The sequence below is a fragment of the Trichosurus vulpecula genome, chromosome 4 (genome assembly GCF_011100635.1).
Source record: "Trichosurus vulpecula isolate mTriVul1 chromosome 4, mTriVul1.pri, whole genome shotgun sequence".
NCBI classification, from domain to species: Eukaryota; Metazoa; Chordata; class Mammalia; order Diprotodontia; family Phalangeridae; genus Trichosurus; species Trichosurus vulpecula.
The window spans coordinates 285,942,019-285,962,393 of record NC_050576.1 but is presented as its reverse complement, the minus strand read 5'-3'; the positions used below and the strand labels follow the sequence as shown (position 1 = coordinate 285,962,393).

General features: G+C 40.5%; 1 protein-coding gene across 1 annotated transcript in view; it reads right to left on the bottom strand.

Annotated features, from left to right (window-relative positions):
• BARD1 (BRCA1 associated RING domain 1) overlaps positions 1-20,134 on the bottom strand; it is a 140,759-nt gene extending 120,625 nt beyond the window's left edge. Inside the window, exons 1-2 of the mRNA XM_036756118.1 lie at positions 19,822-20,134; positions 3,089-3,145 (exon numbers count right to left, since the gene is read on the bottom strand). Coding sequence (XP_036612013.1) covers positions 3,089-3,145; positions 19,822-19,979 — 215 coding nt within the window. The 5' untranslated portion in view covers positions 19,980-20,134. The remainder of the gene's footprint in view (positions 1-3,088; positions 3,146-19,821) is intronic.
• Between the last annotated feature and the right edge of the window lie 241 nt (positions 20,135-20,375).

Here is a 20,375-nt window from a genome sequence, read left to right as displayed (position 1 = left end):
AGTAGCCTTGAGTCTCAGTATCATACAAGACAATGAACTGGATTTTGTAGTGAACCACCAATATGTTCCTGTGCTCACCATTATTAAGCAATATGCAAATGAACACTATAGTACAGCAAGAAGAGGAGCTCTGCAGAGGCTTTGAAGGCATAAAACCTGGCCAGGCTCATGTCTTGGCTCTAATATCTCTAATTGAAAAAGGGCAGGTCATTTAACCTATTTCACAGTGCTGGTAATTACTTTGTAAATTCTACAACAGAAGTGAATTCTTATTTTCTCTTTTTAAAAGGAGCAGGACTTTTTTAAGGCTTCCACCCTATGCTATTCACTCATTCATCAAGCATTTATTAAGCACCAACTACGTGCCAGGCACCATGCTATGCCCAGGCAATATAATTACAGAGAATGAGGATCTCTACTCTCAAGGAGCCATATAAAAGTATGAGGAAAATAAACACCAAATAAATAAAAGATAATTAAATAGTAGTTGGGATGAAGGAGCAGGGAAAAAGAAAAGGTTTCACGCACAAGTGGATTGTGTCTCATCAGAAGAGGGAAGGGCTAAGACAAATATGCTACATAAAAAAAAAAGCTATTTTCTTTGGGGGGGAGGTATTTGTTTTATTACAATAACAATAACTTCTCTTTATATAGTCTTCTAATGTTTCCAAACCCTTCCTCACAACTTTTTGAAATAGCAGCACAAGAATTATCACTCCCATTTAGTCAGAAAACCAAGTCACATAAAGGTGACTTGAACAAGGTCACCCAGCCAGGAAGTGTTGGAGTTACAATTTAAACCTAATTCTTCCCCTCTCAGCACTCTTTCTACTCCCATGAACAGAGTTTGGAGCTGTAATCAAACCTACAACAAAATTTGATCTTTTGAATAACTGTTATTGCACATGTGATAATTAGATATAAATGGTAAGCAGTGCATATCAATTATTGCACATTACTTCTTTACAGCCAAGCCTAGTTTTCAGTTTTTATTTCCTTGCCTCATTTGTATAGTAGTCCCCATCAGCGGTTTTCCTTTATATCATTATTTTACATAATACTTAGCACAAGGCCTGACACACAGTAGGCACTTAATAAATATTTACTGACTGACTTTAATTTCCTTCACATATACTAAACGCTGATTAAAACACAAAGAGCCTCCTGGAGCAGACCTCTCAAATATGAAGACTGATCAAATCATCCTAGCCTCAAGGTTGAAGGGCTTTAATTATCCTAGAGCTAGATTTCTCCCAACTGAAATGATGAGGTAGTGTGTGTGTGTGTGTGTGTGTGTGTGTGTGTGTGTGTGTGTGTGTGTGTGTGTGTGTGTGAGAGATGGAGCCCTCCAGCAGTCTAGGGAAGCCTATGGACCCCTTCTCAAAGCAGTATTTTTCACTACGTAACATAAAATACCTAGGATTACAAAGAAAACCAATTTTATTTAAATAGTTATCAAATGACCAGGCAGTTTTCAGAAGTAGAAATCAAAGCTATCAACAGTCACAGGAAAAATGCTCTAAAGTATTATTGATTAGAGAAATGCAAATTAAAACAACTCTGAGGTACCACCTCACACCTATCTGATTGGCTAACATGACAGAAAAGGAAAATGATAAATGCTGAAGGGCATATGGAAAAATTGAGATGTTAATGCACTGTTGGTGGAGTTGTGAACTGGCCAACCATTCTGGAGAACAATTTGGAAATAAATCAAAGGGTGTATAAAACTACATATCCTAGAACCCGGCAATACCACTACTAGATGTGTATCCCAATGGGGGCAAAGAAAAGTGAAAAGGACCTATCTGTACAAAAATATTTATACCAGCTTTTTTTGTGGTGGCAAAGAATTGGAAGTTGAAGGGATGTGCATCAACTGGGGAATGGCTAACAAGCTGTGGTAGATGACTGTGATGTAATACTACTGTCCTCTAAGCAGTGATGAAAGGGATGGTTTCAGAAAAATATGAGAGGATTTGTGACTGGATGCATAGTGAAATGAGCAGAACCATGAAAACATTATACACAATAACAATGACTAACTGTGAAAGACTTAGACACTCTGATCAAGACAGTTCCAAAGGACCCATGATGAAAAATATTATCCATCTCCAGAGACAGAACTGATGAACTCTGGCTGCAGACTGAAGCATACTTTCTTCACCTTCTGTATTTTTCTGGGTTTTGTGTATGTGTATTTTCCTTTAATTTTTTTTGTTGCATTTTTAAATTTTTTTTAAATTTTTATTAGTTGTTTTATTTATTTTTAGTTTTTAACATTCACTTCCATAAGTTTTAAATTTTCTCCCCCTCCTCCCCAAGATGGCTCACAATCTGATAGGCTCTACATTTGTGTATTTTCTTTTGCAACACGGCTAATACGGAAATGTTTTGCATGACTTCACATGCATAATCAACATCATAATGCTTATCTTCTCAACGAGTGGGAGTAAGTCAAGGAGAGAGAATTTGGAACACAAAATTTTTTTAAAAAATGAATGTCAAAATAAATTTTACATGTAATTGGGAAATATCTAATGAAATAGATAAAAATATATTTATTAAAATATATTTTTAAAAACAAGTTCACACACTCCAAGATCCCCTGCCCTAGTAGAATGTAAGCTTTTTGAGGGCAAGAATTTGTCCTATTTACATCTTTGCATACCCATACCTAACAGAGTTCTATACACAATATATATTTGATAAGCTGAACAGATAGGTAAACTGAAATACAAAGACCTAATGACCTAAATACAAAGCAAGGAATTTGGTGAACTAACAAACTATTTTCTGATTTTCTGGCCAGACTCAACACCTACACCAATAAAATCTGGCAATTACTAGAAAGGGACATCTACCACTAAGATCCACAGTAAAAATACCTGCTGCTATAGAACAAAAAGTCATGATGCAATTGTTTAGATTCTCTAAAAGACAGCTATTTTCTTCCCCCACCAGGCGTGCCATAAAACCTCTAACAGTTCCTAGTTCCTTACAGACAGAAAAAGTTAAAAACCATAGAGAGTATTTTGTGCAACTCAATTCTAACATGGTTCTTTAGGTTCAAGCCTTAGTTACTCACCTGCAGAAGATATGTTCACATCCTCCTAAGCACACAGGTTCCCTCAGGATGTTGATGCTGTTTGAAGAAAGAACAATGTCAATACAGAGACAGATGCAGGAAGATCACTTTTATCCCTGAGGTATAAATATACCCAAGGCCCAATCGTACCCGACTAGATTTCCCTGGCTTTTAAACACAGGATATTAATGAGGTATACTGTTCGGGTGACAGCTTATTACTCTCTGATGAAAGGTTGGATTAAAACCTGTCTGTAGGATTCCAGTGGCAAATCTGATTTATATTGTAAACCTATTATCCGAGCAAAAGTCTAGACTGGCCCATTTCTCCATAAATATACACCATGCCAGGATAGAGAAGAAAACACATAATATTCAGGATGCCATAAATTGACACTAATACTTAAAACCTACTGTCTGCCAGTTCTTTGAACTGTCAAGGTAACTCTTTGAAACAGTGATTCTCAAAGATCTCTCTCTCTCTCTCTCTCTCTCTCTCACTCACACACACACACACACACACACACACACACACACACACACACACGGCTCTATCCTCTCCATAGTAACTGGATGTTAAAATGACCAGCACGTTATGAATGTTTACAAGTCCACAAAACCTATTCCCAAGAGGCCCTTCACTTGTAAACAACTACTCTTCCTTCCACTCTGGGCCTCCCAGTCCTAGCTTCTTACTACTCCTTGGAACTCCTTAAGGAATAATGCTAAGGCTGAAGAGGGTGGGAGTTCATTCCATAAAAGAGAATTTATTTTATGCACCAGAAATACAATTTGGCTGGGAAAAGCTGAGAAACTAATTTATGGGATCACAAAGTGTTCATGTCAGTCACAGGACAACCACCATAGTTTATATATGAATATATATAAATACTTATTTATATGCTAACAGAGGCTCATCAGAAGCAGTCATTCATTGTTGCCAAGAATCATGGTGGGGTGATGAAGTCCTATTTGATGTGGCTTATTTTTAACAGTGGCCAATGGGAGCCATGGGAGGGGAGGGTTAGATAGAGTAACCTAAGTTTGAGAAACACTGTTTGGAGGACAGCTTCACAGGTAGATAGACAGGCAGACAGCAATGCGTCTAGAAAAGGGATGAAGAGATCTTTGGTCTTCCTCTACCATGCATGACCTCTGGGTACCTTCTCCCCTCCTTCCTTTTTCAGCCCTCTTTTAAGCATACCTTTCCCCATTAGAATGAAAGCTACTTGAGGACAGGGTCAGTCTTTACTTCCCCTTCTGTTTATATTGCCAAAATTTAGCACAGTTCCTGCTACATAGGAAGCATTTAATAAATGCCTGTTGACTGCACCAGTTCCATGTAAATCTCTCTATTCTTCTCAGCGGTCATCATATATGTCATTTCTTGTGGCATAGTAATATCCTATTACATATTCATGCACCATAATTTATTTAGCCATTCCAGATTTGATAGGTATCTATTTTATCTCCACTTCTTTCTTACCAGAAGAAGTGCTATCATAAATACTTTTTTATATATGGAGCTTTTCTTTTTGCCAATAATCTCCTCGGGGTAGGTGACTAGGAGCAGAATACCTGGGTCAAAGGGAATGAGCATTTTAGTCACTTTATTTGCATAATACCAAATTGTTTTCTGGAATAGCCTTACTAATTCACAGCTCCACCAACAATGCATTAGTGTACCTGTCTTTCTAAATCCCAGAAGTTAGGCCTTTTAAAACACCTAAATGCATCAGATAATTCTATTAAAGAAACTGCTCTATTAAACCAAATAAAAAGTTATAACATGCCACAGGGGGAGGGAGGAAAAACACGACAAGGCCAGGATTTATGGGAGCACCAAGCTCCACGCTTGGTTTGCTACAGTATCCCTAGACCCCTTTAAGTATTTACAGCATTATATCCCATTCCCTGTGTATACACATCACATATCAATAAAAATATTTCCGCATCTCTAGAAAGATCAAAAGTGTCACACTGCACATTTTAGTAGCTAAAAGCACTAAAGTGAAATTGAGCTTTTCAGAAGCGGCACAAAAGCAGAGTATACAACCACATTCTTGCTCTCAAGAGATCTAAAAGGGTGTTCACTGACATTATACAAGCCATTACTTTTTAAAAACTCACAATACCTGACTTTTTCTATCACATTTCACTTGATAAAAATGAGTGGTACGTATGTCAGACATCTTTTGTGGTCCTGCCTAAGTAAGACCCTTCTTTCTCCCAGGCTGACGGTACTGAAATGTAGGCAAAAAAGCCAGTATTTCGGGAAGTCTCTGAGCTTTTTTAGACCATGGTGAGACATTCTTTATATTTGTTGTGCTTTAGTCATTTAAAGTTGTGTTGGTGAGTCCCTCTGGGGGTTTTCTTGTTGAAGATACTGGAGTGGCTTGCCGTTTCCTTCTCCAGCTCATTTTACTGATAAGGAAACTGAGTCAAAGAGGGTTAAGTGACTTGCCCAGGGTCACATAGCTAGTGTCTGACTGAGGCTGTATATGAACTCATTAAGGTGAGTCTTCCTGATTCTAAGCACCACCTAACTGCCCCACACTTAACATATATTGGAGTACATTATAGCTACTGTATATAGCTATAGTATTGGTGTCCTAGCTCCCTTAATCTGGGGCTCAAGGATAGATTTCAGGGGGGTCCATGAAACTTGTGTTATTTTTCACTAACCTCGATGTGAAATTTAGCATTTCCTTTAACTGAAAATACTGGAAACAAACCATTATTCAGCGGAGTCCGTAGGCTCTGGGAGACTACCAAAGGGAGCCTATCCCTCGGGCTTAGCATAGAGCTGGTCACAAGTTAAGTTCCTGATAAATGCTTTTTAATTCATTCCTTCATTTTCACCAGCCATTACCAGACTGGGATGCTTCCACTCCGGCCACCCTCATTTTCCCTCCCACCAGAACCCCCAGGACTCTGCCTCTGGGTCCCCGGCCTCAGATAAATGAGATCTCCCCAGATACAGACAAGCTTCCACCTCTGACACCCCTTCTCTACCCCATTCCCTTTGACTTTCAAGCTCCACTTTAAGAGCTACAGTGGATATAGCACTGGGCTTAGAATAAGGAAGACCTCTTCTTCATGAGTTCAAATGTGGTCTCAGACACTTACTAGCTGTGTGACCTTGGGCGAGTCACTTCACCCTGTTTGCCTCGGTTTCCTCACCAATAAAATAAATTGGAGAAGGAAATGGCAAACCACTCCAGTATCTTTGCCAAGAAAACCCCAAATGGGACCATGAAGATTTGGACAGGACTGAAACAACAGAACAACAACACCCCCATTAGAACACAGTAAGCTCCTCGAGGGAAGAGGATGTCTTATTTATACAGTGCCAGGTACGTAGCAAGTATCCCGAAAGGATAATAATATTGAAACTCTTTACCTGGCAATCAGGAATTCTATAACCCACCCCCATATTACCTATTCAACATCACCTCTTACTTCTTTGCAATACAAACCTTCTCCTCTAGGTTAGAGCAAGTCCCTCTACTATTCCTCCCAAACAAAACATCATGTCCATTCCCTATCCCAGGACTTTACTACTTCCTCCTCCTCCACACCCACTTTGATAATAAGACCACAGAACCAAGCCTAGAATTCAGAGAAACTTTAAAGGTTCCATCTAATACGCAGCATCCCACCCCCTTTCACAGATGAGAATCCATCCAGACACCCAGGGCAGTTAAATGAATTCCTAAGGTGGCGGACACAGGATTCAGGCCCCAAGACTCTCCAAGTTCAAAACCAACACACCCATGCCATCTCCCTCAATCCCCACCGATCCTTCAAAGTCTAGGTCCAGTCTCATAAACTATTTACTTGCCTCTCTAGATCATTTAAACTAAGCACCGACTTGTACTACTCTTCATAAACTGTTCCATGCCCATCTCCCCAACCAGACTGTAAATTCCTGGAGGGTCAGGGTCATTCTCCTGCATCCCCCTTAGCACTAGAGCGCTCTATGCCCATAATGGATTAGCCAACAAATGCTTATTAATAAACAAAATGGCCAACTGTACAGAACCTCATTATGATCTGATATGGTCCAGGTGATTTCAAAGGTTACTTCTAATCTGCTATGATTTCCACTTCTAGCCTAGACATTATTTCAGACCTTTTTTTTTTTCTAAACACTGCTGGGTTTTACATAACAAAGGACATTTACATAACAGGATTTCTGTTCCTTGAAAATTCAAGGATTTTGCTTTTTTCCCCATTATAATTCTATGACATCACAAGCAGCTGATGAGAAAAGGTCTCTGCTGTCATAATCCTTTGACTCAGAAGAACTAAGCAGTGACAAAAATAAGCTTAAGAAATGAAGGCCCTAATGATATGCAAATTCTCTGCATGCATAAAAGAAAGGAGAAGAAAAAGAAAGAAAAGCAAAGTTCTATTGAGGCAAAACTCTCCTTAACTAGAAGCAAAGTTGTCCCTTAGACATCAGATGCTATTTAATCTAAGAAAGATGATTACATAAGGCCTTCCATTTCAAAGGTTCTCAAGGTATTTAAAGCTGGAGAAAAGCTCATTTAATACTGAAATACACAAAAAAAAGTTAATTAAAACTAAAAATGCTTGACAATAAAAACCCTAAAAATGGGGAAAGGGGAGATTAGTGAGGAAGAACAAGTATCTCAGAGACAAAAATCCCAAAAGCCAAGGATGCTATTAAGAATGACCATTTTGTCTTTATTGTTAAGCAATGACTAAAATGCCCATGCCCTTTGACCCAGACAGATTCCATAGTTAGGCTTATACCCCAAGGAATCCATTAATAAGAAAGTCTCCCAATACACCAAAACAATTACAGTAGCACCTTTTTTTGAGAGCAAAGAATTGAAAATAAAGTAGATATCCACTAATTGGGGAAAGAATAAGCAAACTGTGGTCACATGAATGTAATGGAATATTACTGTACTCTAAGAAATGATAAATTGATAAGTAAAAGAAACATGAAAAGATCTGTATAACTGAATGTTGGGAAGTTAGCGGACAAGAAACAATACACACACTATGATGATACAAGTACAAAGAAAAACACACACACACACACAAAGCAAAGAGTGAATATTGCAAAATTACAAAGAACAAGACTCCAGTGAAAAGACGCAAGAAAATACTCCATCTCTTTGCAGACAACTGGAGGTCTACAAGTTTGGTACACTGCACATATTTTCAGATTTTTGCAATATATATTAATCAGTATTGCTTCTTTTTTTAACTTTAGAAAAATATTATTTGTCATTTGGGGTGGCTCTCTGGGAAGGGGAGAGGAATACTTGGGGGAAATTTGGTGATGCAAAAAAAAATAAAAGTTTATTTAAAAAAAAGAATGCCCATATTAATAAGTAATTTTAGAAGGATCTCCATTTTAGAGACAAGTTAAACGGCCTCCTAAGAGATACAAAACTGAAACAGCAGATGCAAGGAAATCAGAAAGGGTTTGGTTATCCTGTCTTGAGAATTTTCCTCTAGGAGCAGATGACATTTGGGTAAGGGCTGACTGACTTCCCAAACAGACCGAAACATATAAAAGTCCTCCTCACTTAAAGCACTTTTACTAAATACATTTCCATGGTTCTTTCATCACAAAATACTTTTTGATTACCCACTGTATCCGACTTCTGACTATGGCACTGGTGAGAGCAATGAAGTGTTTATTTTTTAAAAGAGCAGCGTCCAGCTTCTTTGATTAGGGAGAGATCACAGAAGCAGCTCAATTTAAAGAAGCTGTTGTCCTGGGTGTTGCTCATCATGGATTTTAATCTCACATCCTCAACTAATTACAAGCGACGGGTCCTTGGACAACCTATTAGGTACAAGTTACATTCACCCCATTACAACATAGAAAAAGTTCCCATTTCCTCACTGACGAGTCATGCTGGCCGTAGTGGATAGAACATTGAACACAGTTCCTGGCACACAGTACGTGCATAATAAATGTTGATTGACTGATTGAACCTGGGAGTCAGGAGACCTGGAATCACATTGCTCCTCGGTCCTTTACAAGTTGCATGATCATGGACAAGTCATTTAACCATCTTCAAATTCCTCAGCTGTACAAGGGAGATAATACTTAAAATACCTAATTCACAAAGTGGTTTGTAAACCTGAAAGTTTACATAAACCTGAATTGTCATCTCCCATTTTGGAAAATATAGTATACAATATAGAAAATACAATATAGTAAAATAAATATATTCTCTCCTTTAGAATTTACTAAAAGAGTGGCATTTGATTTGTTTCATCAGCCAGCCAGCTGGTGAACATTTATTAAGCGCCTACTATGTGCTAGGCACTAAGGAGGCAAAGAAAGCTAAAAGACAGGGATCTCAAAGAGCTCAAACTCTAATGGAGGAAATGACAAGTAAACAAGTAGGTACAAGCAAGACACACACAGGATAAACTGGAGGTAATCAACAGCGGGGCTTTGCATGAGCCTGGAACATTGGCAGGTGCTTGATAAATGTATATGAGGGAAGGCACTAGAATTAAGGGGAACAGGAAAAGGATTCCTGCAGAAGGTGGGATTTTAGCTGGGATGTGAAGGAAGCCAGGGAAGTGAGTAGACAGAGATGAAGAGGGGAGAATATTTTAGGCACAGAGGGTCCTGCCAGTGAACATGACCAGAGCTGGGGGACAGAGTGTCTTGTTTGAGGACCAGCTACTGATGGACCAGAATATGGGAGTGGGGGAATTGTGAAAGGTGCAAGAAAACTGGAAAGGTAAGGGGTGGGGGGGACACGTAATGATGCATTTCTAATGCCAAACAAAGATTTTATACCTGATCCTTGAAGGATCGGGAACCACTGGAGTTTAATGAGTGGGTAGGGTAACACAGTCAGACCTGAGCTTTGGAAAGATCACTGTGGCAGCTGAGTGGAAGATGGGCTGTTTCTGGGAAAGGTAAGCATCATTCAAAGGAAAAAGAAAATTCCATAGTAGCCTAAAACTTCATCCTAATATTATTTATCAACCACTTATATGAAGAGAACTGTGCTGTGCATTGTAGAAGAAAACAATGGGTTTTATTTTTAAATAGAAAATATCTTAAAAGTATTCCTAACTGTATATTCATGAACCAAGCTGCATGGACTGCACTGAACATGCACTGGATGCAGACTCAGAATTATAGGATCAAAAATTAAGACGGATTTGAAAGGAAATTTAGAGGTATAGTTCAACTGCTTCACTGTACAGGGTTTGAATTCTGCTTCTGCCTGTTTATTTACTATCTATGTTAGGCAAGCATGTCACTTTGGTTTCCAACTTGGTGACTGCACTAGATAACCCCTAAAGCTAAGTGATTCAAGGCTATTATACCTTAAAGAAATACATATTCCATTACATGAGCAAGGGCCACAGAGCAGGCCATGGGACTCCAAGAATATTTCTCATCCAGGCATCATGCCTACTCTGCCTACTTCACTCCCCATTCTCTAGATACTCCCCAACTGCCTAGAGAGGATCCCCTCCCTCCTCCGGTCCAGTTCTAGACACATGATCAAATTAACTCTGCCATCTTTCCTAGATGAGATTTATCAATCTACTTAATCTATGGCCTTACTCACCTTCCCTTTAGCTTTGCAAACCCAAAGTACCCTTCACTGACCATCCCTCTCCTTTGTGTCTCTAGTCTACGGGACAACAACCAACCAATCCCATTAAAAAAGATTGTCTTTGCTGCTTTAACTACTTCACGCCTTAGCACAGTGCCAGGGGTTGTGATTTCATTGGAACCCTATCAATGCACCGTCTCTGTAATTTATAATCTCAAGGAATTGCTTAGAACACTGCAAGTTTAAAAATGCCTTGCCCAGGGTCACTCAGACAGTACGTGACAGAGGAACGATTTGAACTCCTGTCTTTCTGGCTTCAAGCCTTGCACTCTACACACATTGTGCTATCTCTCATGGACCAGCAGTGAGTGCGTGTTTAACTTAGCACATAGTAAGAGATTACCGTTTTTTTCATTCATTTATTCATTCCTTCATTCAGGACACCAGCCTTAGGAATAGTTCTATCAGAAATATCTGAGAGAGAAAGAAGGCCAGATAGTAAGAAAAGGAGGGCATCAGCAGGTAGAAGTTGAGGAGGCACTAGAAGGAAAAGAACCCCTGCCTCAGGTCCTGGGTGAATTATAAATAACACTTTAATAATCCATGCAAGAGTTACAACAATCTCAAGCATGTAAATCATAGCAACAAATATGGTTATGAGGGCAAAAAGCTGGGAAACAGCTGTCAATCATCTACTTTCTAGTAATCCTCCATAAATTAGGGGAACTGAGAAAGTATCACAGTTGAGAATCCTTCTCCATCAAAAAGGAAGGTTCTGAACACCAAAAGCTCTCCAAGGCGTCACAGAATTGTAAACGTAAAGATGGAAGGGTTAAAGTCCATTCAATCTTAACCCCTTCATTGATAAAGTTGAGTTAACATTGGTCCAGAAGTTAAGTGACATTTGAGGTCACACAGGATGTGACCAAGCAGACCCAGGAGATGAATTCAGATGGAGGAATACATAGTTATTTGCCCCCTTTAGACACTGAGCTGGGCTCAGTGCAGGGGCTGTCATTTACCTATCTTTGTATTCCCAGCACTTAATGAAGTGCCCAGCACACAGAAGGTGCTTAATAAATGCTTGCTGACTGACTCTGACTTCAAATGGTGGGGTCTTTCCACTGCCCCAACACTTACTCCAAGTAAGTTCAAAACTGACTCCTGCAATCCAGCCCCTCTCAGAAAAGCCAAAAAAAAAAAAACCCTCACAAGAAGAGAAAAGACATCTCAACAGACATCTCAAAGCTACAAGACGAACATTGGTTTTCAGTGTTGTTATCCTAAAGACAAACAAAAGAACACTGGAAAATTCCCCAAATCACTGGAAGCCAATCAAAAATGCAAATACACACCTAATTATTAGAATTCACTAAGTAGCTGTCACAATCTGAATTTACATGAAACCTGGGATTATACACAGCCATGCTGCTTGTCAACTCCTGCTTCCTTTGGGAACTACTTATTTTTTTTTTCTGTTCACTAATGTGTTGTCTGTCGCCTCTCAAAGGAAGAACTGGACTGACTTCATTTTTTTCTAATTTTTGAAATAGCTCTGGAACTTCTGAGGAGGCCTGGACCTACATCATATCAATAGCCATCTGGTCTAGTAGATTAATCAATATCACTTTGGAGCCTTATGTATCATTAAAGGTCAAAAAAACATGTCCTGTAATGCAGCCAGCCCACCACATCTGGTACTCACAGCTCATCACTTCCCTTGGACTGGAAGAGCAGGGCTTCTATTTAAAAATGGGGTTCAGCAGAGTTTTCTCCTCATTTCCCACCAACTATACTACTTATTGTGGACTTTGAATTTTTGTTCTTTCTATTTTGGACTTTATTCTGATCTTTGGTACTCCCTATCATGCTACTAAGGCAGGTTCTCTTCCTTTCTCCCATATTTTTTCAGCTTCTTTTCTGTGTGCTAAATTCCCTGATTAGACTGAAAGCTCCTGGAAGGCAGGGATTTCCTTTGTTTTTACTTGTATTTGTATCCCCAGTGCTTAGCACAGTGCCTGGAACATTTTTTTAGTCATTTTTTCTCAGCTGTGTCCAACTCTTTGTTATCCTTCCTAGGGGGTTTTCTTGGCAAAGATATTGGAGTGGTTTGCCATTTCCTTCTCCAGCTCATTTTACAGATGAGGAAACTAAGGTAAACAGGGTTAACTGACTTGCCCAGGGTCATACAACTAATAAGTGTCTGAAGCCAGATTTAAACACATTTTCAGGCACTGCCCCATCTAGTTCTTGCCACATAGTAGGCACTTAATGTTTACTGAATGACAACACCACCACCACCATCATCATCATCACAATAATAACTGACATGCCAAGTACTTTACATGTCTTATTTCATTTGGGAATCCTAACAATCCTATCATATTACAGGTACTATTACTATTCTTGCCATGAAGAGGCAGAGGCAGGATTTCCAAGGCTGTTGACTCCATGCCCATCACTCTACCCACTAGATCATGTTCCCTCTCCCTAGCAGTGAAACTGCCTTTATTTACTACTATTAACACTGATTGGATGTACAGTGGTGATGCATTAGTCTTTGTTAATTGCCACACTTGTGCATATAAAAGTCTTCAATGTCATCTCTAAATGGCAAACTCCTAAGTGGTACGGAAATAAAAGAGCCAAAAGAAATGCTCAAAAAACAGAAAACTCAGACGCCTTAAAAGTCACAAAGTATCGCAAAGAGAAGTCTATTCAAGGTGATAGCCTATATCAGGGCTGTTTGCATGTGGATTTATCTGGCCTGCCTAGGAGCTTAGAAATCTACATAAATGCCAAAGCAGAGAGACAGCAGAGCTCTCACTAAAATGGCAAATCAAAATACAATGTCTGTTGTTTCAATAAAAACCTAAGGTTGGACAGCGCCAGCCTATACGTTAGAAACTCTCCATGATCACCCTGACATGATTACTATTTTTACTGCATTATGATCTGTTATGGAAGTGATGTAATGGAAGTGCCTATTCACATTTATTTGCGACATCTGCACACATCTGCGACATATGATAATTGAAATAGTTCTATGTAGTACTGTACAATGCATTATGTATGTTCTTTAGCAGATACATTTAGAAGACACTCTAAGTCTTTTAGCTCTAGTTTCTCCAGTAATTTGCCCAATTCTGTATTTTCCCTTTTATCTTTCTGTTAAATCTGTCTAAAACTGAGAGAAATATTATATTCTCTATTATTATATTTCTGCCTGTCATTCTAATTCAATTAAGTTTTCCTTTATGATTTCAGATGCTAAGGTATTTGTAGCATAAGTTTAATACTGAAATTAATTTGTGGTCTACGATTCCTTTCAGAATATTGTAGCTTTCTCATTTGATTCTTTTTGTGCTATGAATTTTCATTTTTGTTTACCTGATGGCACTTTTGCAATGTTTACTTTTTTGGATTCACCTGATACATAGTAACTTTTGTCCCTACTTGTTTTTCTGTGTATGTCTCTGCTTTTTAGTTGTTTTTCTTGTAAGCAACAGATACAGGATTTTATTTTCTGTCACTTTCACTCTTTGTCACCATCTCCATGAGCTCATCTGCTACCATGGTTTCCATCAAGATGACTTCTAGATCTATATATCCAGCTCTAGTCTCTCTACTGAGCTGAAGCCCCAACATCACCAATTGTCTGTTGAACAATTCTCACTACATGTGCCATAGGGGTATCAAATTCAGCACATTCATTACAGAGCTCCCTCCCCACCCCCTTCTTAATTAATTTCCCCTATCTCTGTGGAGGATACCACCACCCAAACACTTTACAACCTTTCAGTCAACCTTGACTTTTCTTCACCTACTCATAACCAATCAGCTGCCAGGTATCACTGACTCCACCTCTCATATCAATACCTTTGTCTCCACTTAAACAGCACTATCCCTAATTCGAAAATAACAGTTATAATTATTATTGCTAGAATTTATATAGTGCCTACTCTGTGCCAGGCACCACACTAAGTGCTTACCATTAATTGAACTGCCTTTAGGATAAAATACAAACCCGTAGGTTTAGTAAAGTATCTCTAGATACTACCTTTCTGGGCCGAGCAACACCTGACTCTCTTTTAAACGCTCTGCAAACTGGAATTAATTCCCCCGGTGCACACTCTCTCTGTCCAGTCTTTATGCCTTTCCTCAGGCATTCAGTCCTTACCGCCACTTCTTGAAATTCTTAGCCCTGTTCAAATCCCAGCTCAAGGGTGATGAGGCCATTCCAGTTGCAGCTGCCTCCTCCTACCCCCTCCCCCATTACCTTGTATACATGTAGAAGGTATTTCTCCAGATACACTATTAGGCACGGGGGCAGGGTATCTGTAACTGATTCACTTTTTTCTATCTCCAGCAACTAGCATAGTGCCTAACACATAGTAGGTGTTTAGTAAATGATTCCATTCCCTCCATTCACTAAATAGGCTTGTTGATTAAAACTTCTGGACAGGATACGATAAAACCTGATGCAAAATAAGACTTCATCTGATACAACATATTCTCTAGAAAAAAAATGAAAATTCCATTGCTTTTCAGCAGAAGTATATGAAAACACCCCTAGTACACTAAATTAATTTTACTTTGGAGAATTATCAACTAGATGTTGAGTGGGTTGTAGTGTCCAGAGCACTGGCTTGGGAGTTAAGTACCTGGAGGTCCCAGGGGTACCACTCTAACTGGGCCCTTTACTTATTAAGCTCCAGAAGCCTCTGTTTTTCACCAATATAATGGGGATAAGAATAATTATTTCACAGGAAATTGTTAAGGATTAAGTGAAGCAATACATGTAAAGAGCTCAGTAAGACTGAGGGAATGAAAGATCCCTGAGGTCAGGGACTGTTCTGTTTGGTCTCTGAATCCCCAGTAAACAATCACACAGGAAACATTTGCTGAATTGAAATGGGTATCTTCTCTCCGGAGAGTCCAACATACAGTGGATACTAGCAGAAGCTGAGAACTAAAATGGAAGTATTACTATCTAACTTCTTTATATTCTAATTAGTTTTATCTTGTTTTTGTCTGCTTGCTTTTAAGCCAAGGAAGGAACAAGGAAAAACAAAAGTAATTATCTTTGCAAAGTTACTAGAGAATGGCAGACTTTAGAATAAACAGCTAAAGGAGTAAGACTTTGGGCCTTAATTTGAGCTATGCCAGGATGACTCTTTCCAAGATGTCATCAGCCTCATCTTTATATCACCTAGAATGTGTCCATTACTATGCTGTGTGCTTTACAATGATTATCCCAAATTTGATCCTCACAACAACCCTGGGAGATAGGTGCTATTATTATCTCCCGTTTTACAGATGAGGACAGTAAGGAAAAAAAGAGTTCAAGTGACTTGCCTAGGGTCACACAGTTAAGTGGCTGAAGCCAAATCTGAACTCAGGTCTTCCCAACTCCAGGCTTAGCTCTCTATCCACGGGGCACTCCCTATGTGCCCCATTAACATTACTGTTGCTTTCATCCTACATTCTACAAGAGACCAGTGACATCGGGAGGCTGATGTCTTGACTTCAGAGTGAACTGGATTCAAGTAAGGCAGAGCTTCACAAAATACAGAAGCATCTCTGTCCAGGTACTCTTTTTGTAGCCAACTTCCCAGCAGAAAGATTGAAAAAGTCTATTTTCCCCAGTAGAATTTAAGCATATGTGGGGCAAGGATTATCTTTGTATCTCCAGTACCTAACACAGGGCCTTGTATACAGTGGGTACCAAATAAATTCTTGTTGACTGGAAGCATCCAGAAATCTGTTATCTGGTTTGAAAATTATCTAGGCTCCCTACTTCTCTTCCTCATTCCTTTCTGTTAGCCTTTGGGAGATGACACAGGTAGAGGAGTATCTTTTTAAGTCCTTTTTTCCTTCTCATTCATTAGAAGGGCAGAAGGCCTGATTCTGCTTGAGGGCTTGACCACAGAGCTCCATCAGGGGTCAACAGGAGACCTGGCAACCTAATTCCAGTTAGCCAAACTCCAAAAATATTCAAGTCAAAATAACAAATGTGCTTATTTACAATGGAAGACTTCACTGATGCCTAGACAAATGCCTTTCATTTCCATTGTTAAGACCTCTGGGAAACCAATTACCAAGAGGTTCCTAGGTGAATATGGATTCAAAGACAAGGGTTTTATAGGATTGTGGGATGTGGGGGGGTAGAAAAAGCCCTTAGAAACTAATTAATCCAACCCTACCCCTTCTGCATTTGAGGAAACAGATGGCCACAGAAGGAAAGTGACAGTAAGTAGAGTCAAATCCCCTCCTGTTTCCTCTACACCCATTTGGTTTTACAGGATAATAAAAAGTGAGATTTCTATAACACTTTTACAAAGTACTTTATATACCCCATCTCAGAGCCTCAAATGCCATAGGATAGTTGGTAGAGGTACTATTACTGCCATTTTAGAGATGAACAAAGAAAGTTTCAGAGAGGGTAGATGGTTTTTGCCCATGGTCACTCAGACAGCTAGGAAGTACCACATCTCCAGGTCCTGGCACTCCACCTGCTAAGCTGCCCACTGCCTCATTTAGTTGGTTGATAAACTAATAAAATTTCTATTCCCTACTTTAAGGAATATTCATACTTGTCTAGTTAGCTGGGACCCATTCCCTATATTCCTGTCTACTTCCCCCTCCTTCCTCAAATTAATGCTTGGAAATGACAGAGATAAATTACCTATCTTCCAGAATCCTCCAGACTCCTGCTTCAATGAAGATAATATTTTGCCACTTAATCATTTTCTCTGGGGCTACGCTTGTGTTTTATATTCATCTCCAGTATCCTGTGAAGGTAAGGGGAGAGGGGGAGGAAGGTCCTTCTTTCTCCCAGACTTTGGGTAATTTCACCTTTCACCTAATGACCTTTACTTTAGGCCTCAAGTACTGTCTGTTGAGTGATGATAGGTATTTGAAATCAAAAGCCCTAGGTTCCAAACCTTGATGGTACTTCCTCAACCTTAACAACGGGGATAAGAAATAACTGCATTGTCAAGATGCTACTAGGAGACACCTTGTTTTCCAGAGGCTGTGCCCTGAGCTTGACATAACAACAATCCTTTGCGCTCACCCTCTGGCAAAATCATATAATTAACTTATTGCTCTGACTAGCTCCAGGTGTTCTCCTAGCTCAGACAAGCCCAAGAAACCCTGCTATGAATCAAACTCATCTCATGGAAAGATGAGCTTTGCCCTCACCTGGTCCCCAACCAGGTGGACAAGATACTTCCCAGACATCTCTACATCATGCTGCCAACACCCTCATATCCCTTCTCCAAAAAACAAAACAAAAAAAAAAAAAACACCTTGGACTCAGCCACTGGGAAGCTGGGCCTCCTCTCCTATCTGGTCTTCCCTCATTAGAACATCAGCTGTTCTTCAAAGCATCGATTTGTTTGGATTCACAGCTTTTATTTGTTGTTGAGTTCAGTCCTTTTAAGTCCTCTCAGACTTTTCATGTTCCCAGTTTGGGGTTTTTCTTGGAGGTTTCCTATTTCCTTCTCCAGCTCATTTTACAGATGACAAAACTGAGGCAAACAGGGTTAAGTGACTTGCCCGAGGTCACAAAGCTACTAAGCAGTATCTGAGGCTACATTTGAACCCAGAAAGATGAATCCTCCCAATTTCAGGCCTGGCATCTATCCACTTAGTTAAGTGCTTAATAAATGCCTGTTGACTGCATTAGTTTATGTAAATATCTCTATTCCTCTCTGTAAGTCAATCATCTTCATCATTTCTTAGGGAACAGTAATAACTCATCACACATTCCTGTCTTGCTTAAATTTATATTAATGCAGTGCCTAGCGCACACACTAAACAATTTATCTAACATCTAGCTGTATCTACCTTAACCATTCTTCAATTTATCTATCTACAATCTAGCTATATCTATCTACCTGTGTGACCTCTGACAAGGCCCTTCCCCTCTGGGTCTCAGTTTCCCAATCTGTACCACAAGGGAGTGGTTTTTCTAAGTCCTTTCTACATTCCTATAAAAGATGCCACGAGCAGAGGAAGACACTGGCTAAGAGGAAATTTCCGATTTTACATCAGTCTATCTTTACACACCTGACTGCTCTGCACCCCACCCCCACACCTCCTCAACAATCACAAAAAAAAGAGACAAGCTGTGTGTGTGTGTTCTAAGGAACTATTTTCTCTCCAATTATCACGGCGTCTGACACTGTTGGGTTTCTAGTTACCAATTCTCAGTTGGCACAGTCAAAATCTGCATCTTTCCACGCAAATTTAAGCAGAACTAACATTAACTAATCCTGCCACGGGGGGAGATTTCAACAAGTGAAATCATGCTCATTTCAACAAACAAACAAAGCTTCTCTCTCTTTGGTGCAAAAGTTTTTGTGGCGGGCAATTTCTATCTGAAAACCGAAAGGCATGAACGAAAAGACATCAACACATATCTGATACAATTGTTGTATTTATAACTTCATAAATATAATATGTATAAATATGATCACATTACATTTATCTGCTATCCCTTTGCAAATTACTTCATTCTAAATTTATTATTCTAACCCAAAACTATTTATCCTTTCTAACCCAAAGGTTAGAAACAAGTGCAAGAGAGAGATGCCATGGAAACCCTGACATAGTGGGTCCCTACGTGACTCTCCAACTCAAACCCAACGCTCTAAAAATCAAAGGAACAGAAATGCTACAGTAGAGTCTTCCTTCCCAATTGACAAGCAACCCGGATGAAACCCACTCCCTTCCGAGTGACAAGAAAGAGTCCAACGGTTACACTACTAAGCACTACCGAGGGCCACTAAGAACCTCAGCTTTCTTCTAATGCTTTACCCATAGCCTTCCTTCCTTTGTGCTACGTTCCTTTTTCAATTATGCCTGACTGCCCAACTAAATACAAATCAGAAAATTTCACAAAGCGCAGGAATGGTATCCTATTTGTATACAAGCGTTTTGGTTTTCAGGTCAAACAAAAGGCAATCCAACACCATGCATACTAGTGCCTACAAATTAAGGAACTGAACAAGTTGCCCCCGATGCGAGTTTCTTTGGGGGGTCCCGGGGAAGTGGGGGACGCTTTCCGGGGCCCGGGCTGCTCCCGGGGGTCACTCTCGGCCTCAGGGAGCGGGGCGGGGGGGAAGGGGCCGGCGTTAGTTACCAGCGCGAGCAGCGCAGCTGCGTCTCCAGCTGCTCCAGCGCCGCGCGGCTGTGGGCCCAGGTTCCGGCCCCGCTGCCCCCTCCTCCGGCCGGCTGCATGGCGGGCTCGGGCCACGGCTGGTTCCCGGAGCGGACCCTCAGCGGCGGCTCGCACTGCATCCCCTCGCCGCCGCGCCCCCGCACCACGCAAAGGTAACTTCTCGGGCCGCTGCAAACTTCCTAAGCCGGCTCGGGGTCCCGCCAAGTGCCCGCAGCCGCGCGCGCGTTCGGGGGCCGGCCGGGGCGTGGAGCGCGGGAAAAGCCTCCGAGGAGGCGGAGCAGGGGGCGGTCCTGGGTACCCAGGACCTCGTGGACCGCCTCTGGCATCCTGGGGCGGAGCGCAGCGCAGCGGAGAGCCCAGCGTGGGGGCGGGGTGTCCTCCGATACCCCCCCCCCCCCCCGCCCCAGCCCTTGGGTGAGTGTCTGCGCCCGCGCGCCCCTTGTTTTTAACCTGAACTTGACCCTACAGTGAATGCTGACATCATCGTCCATGAAACCGCTCTTTTTACTTGTACC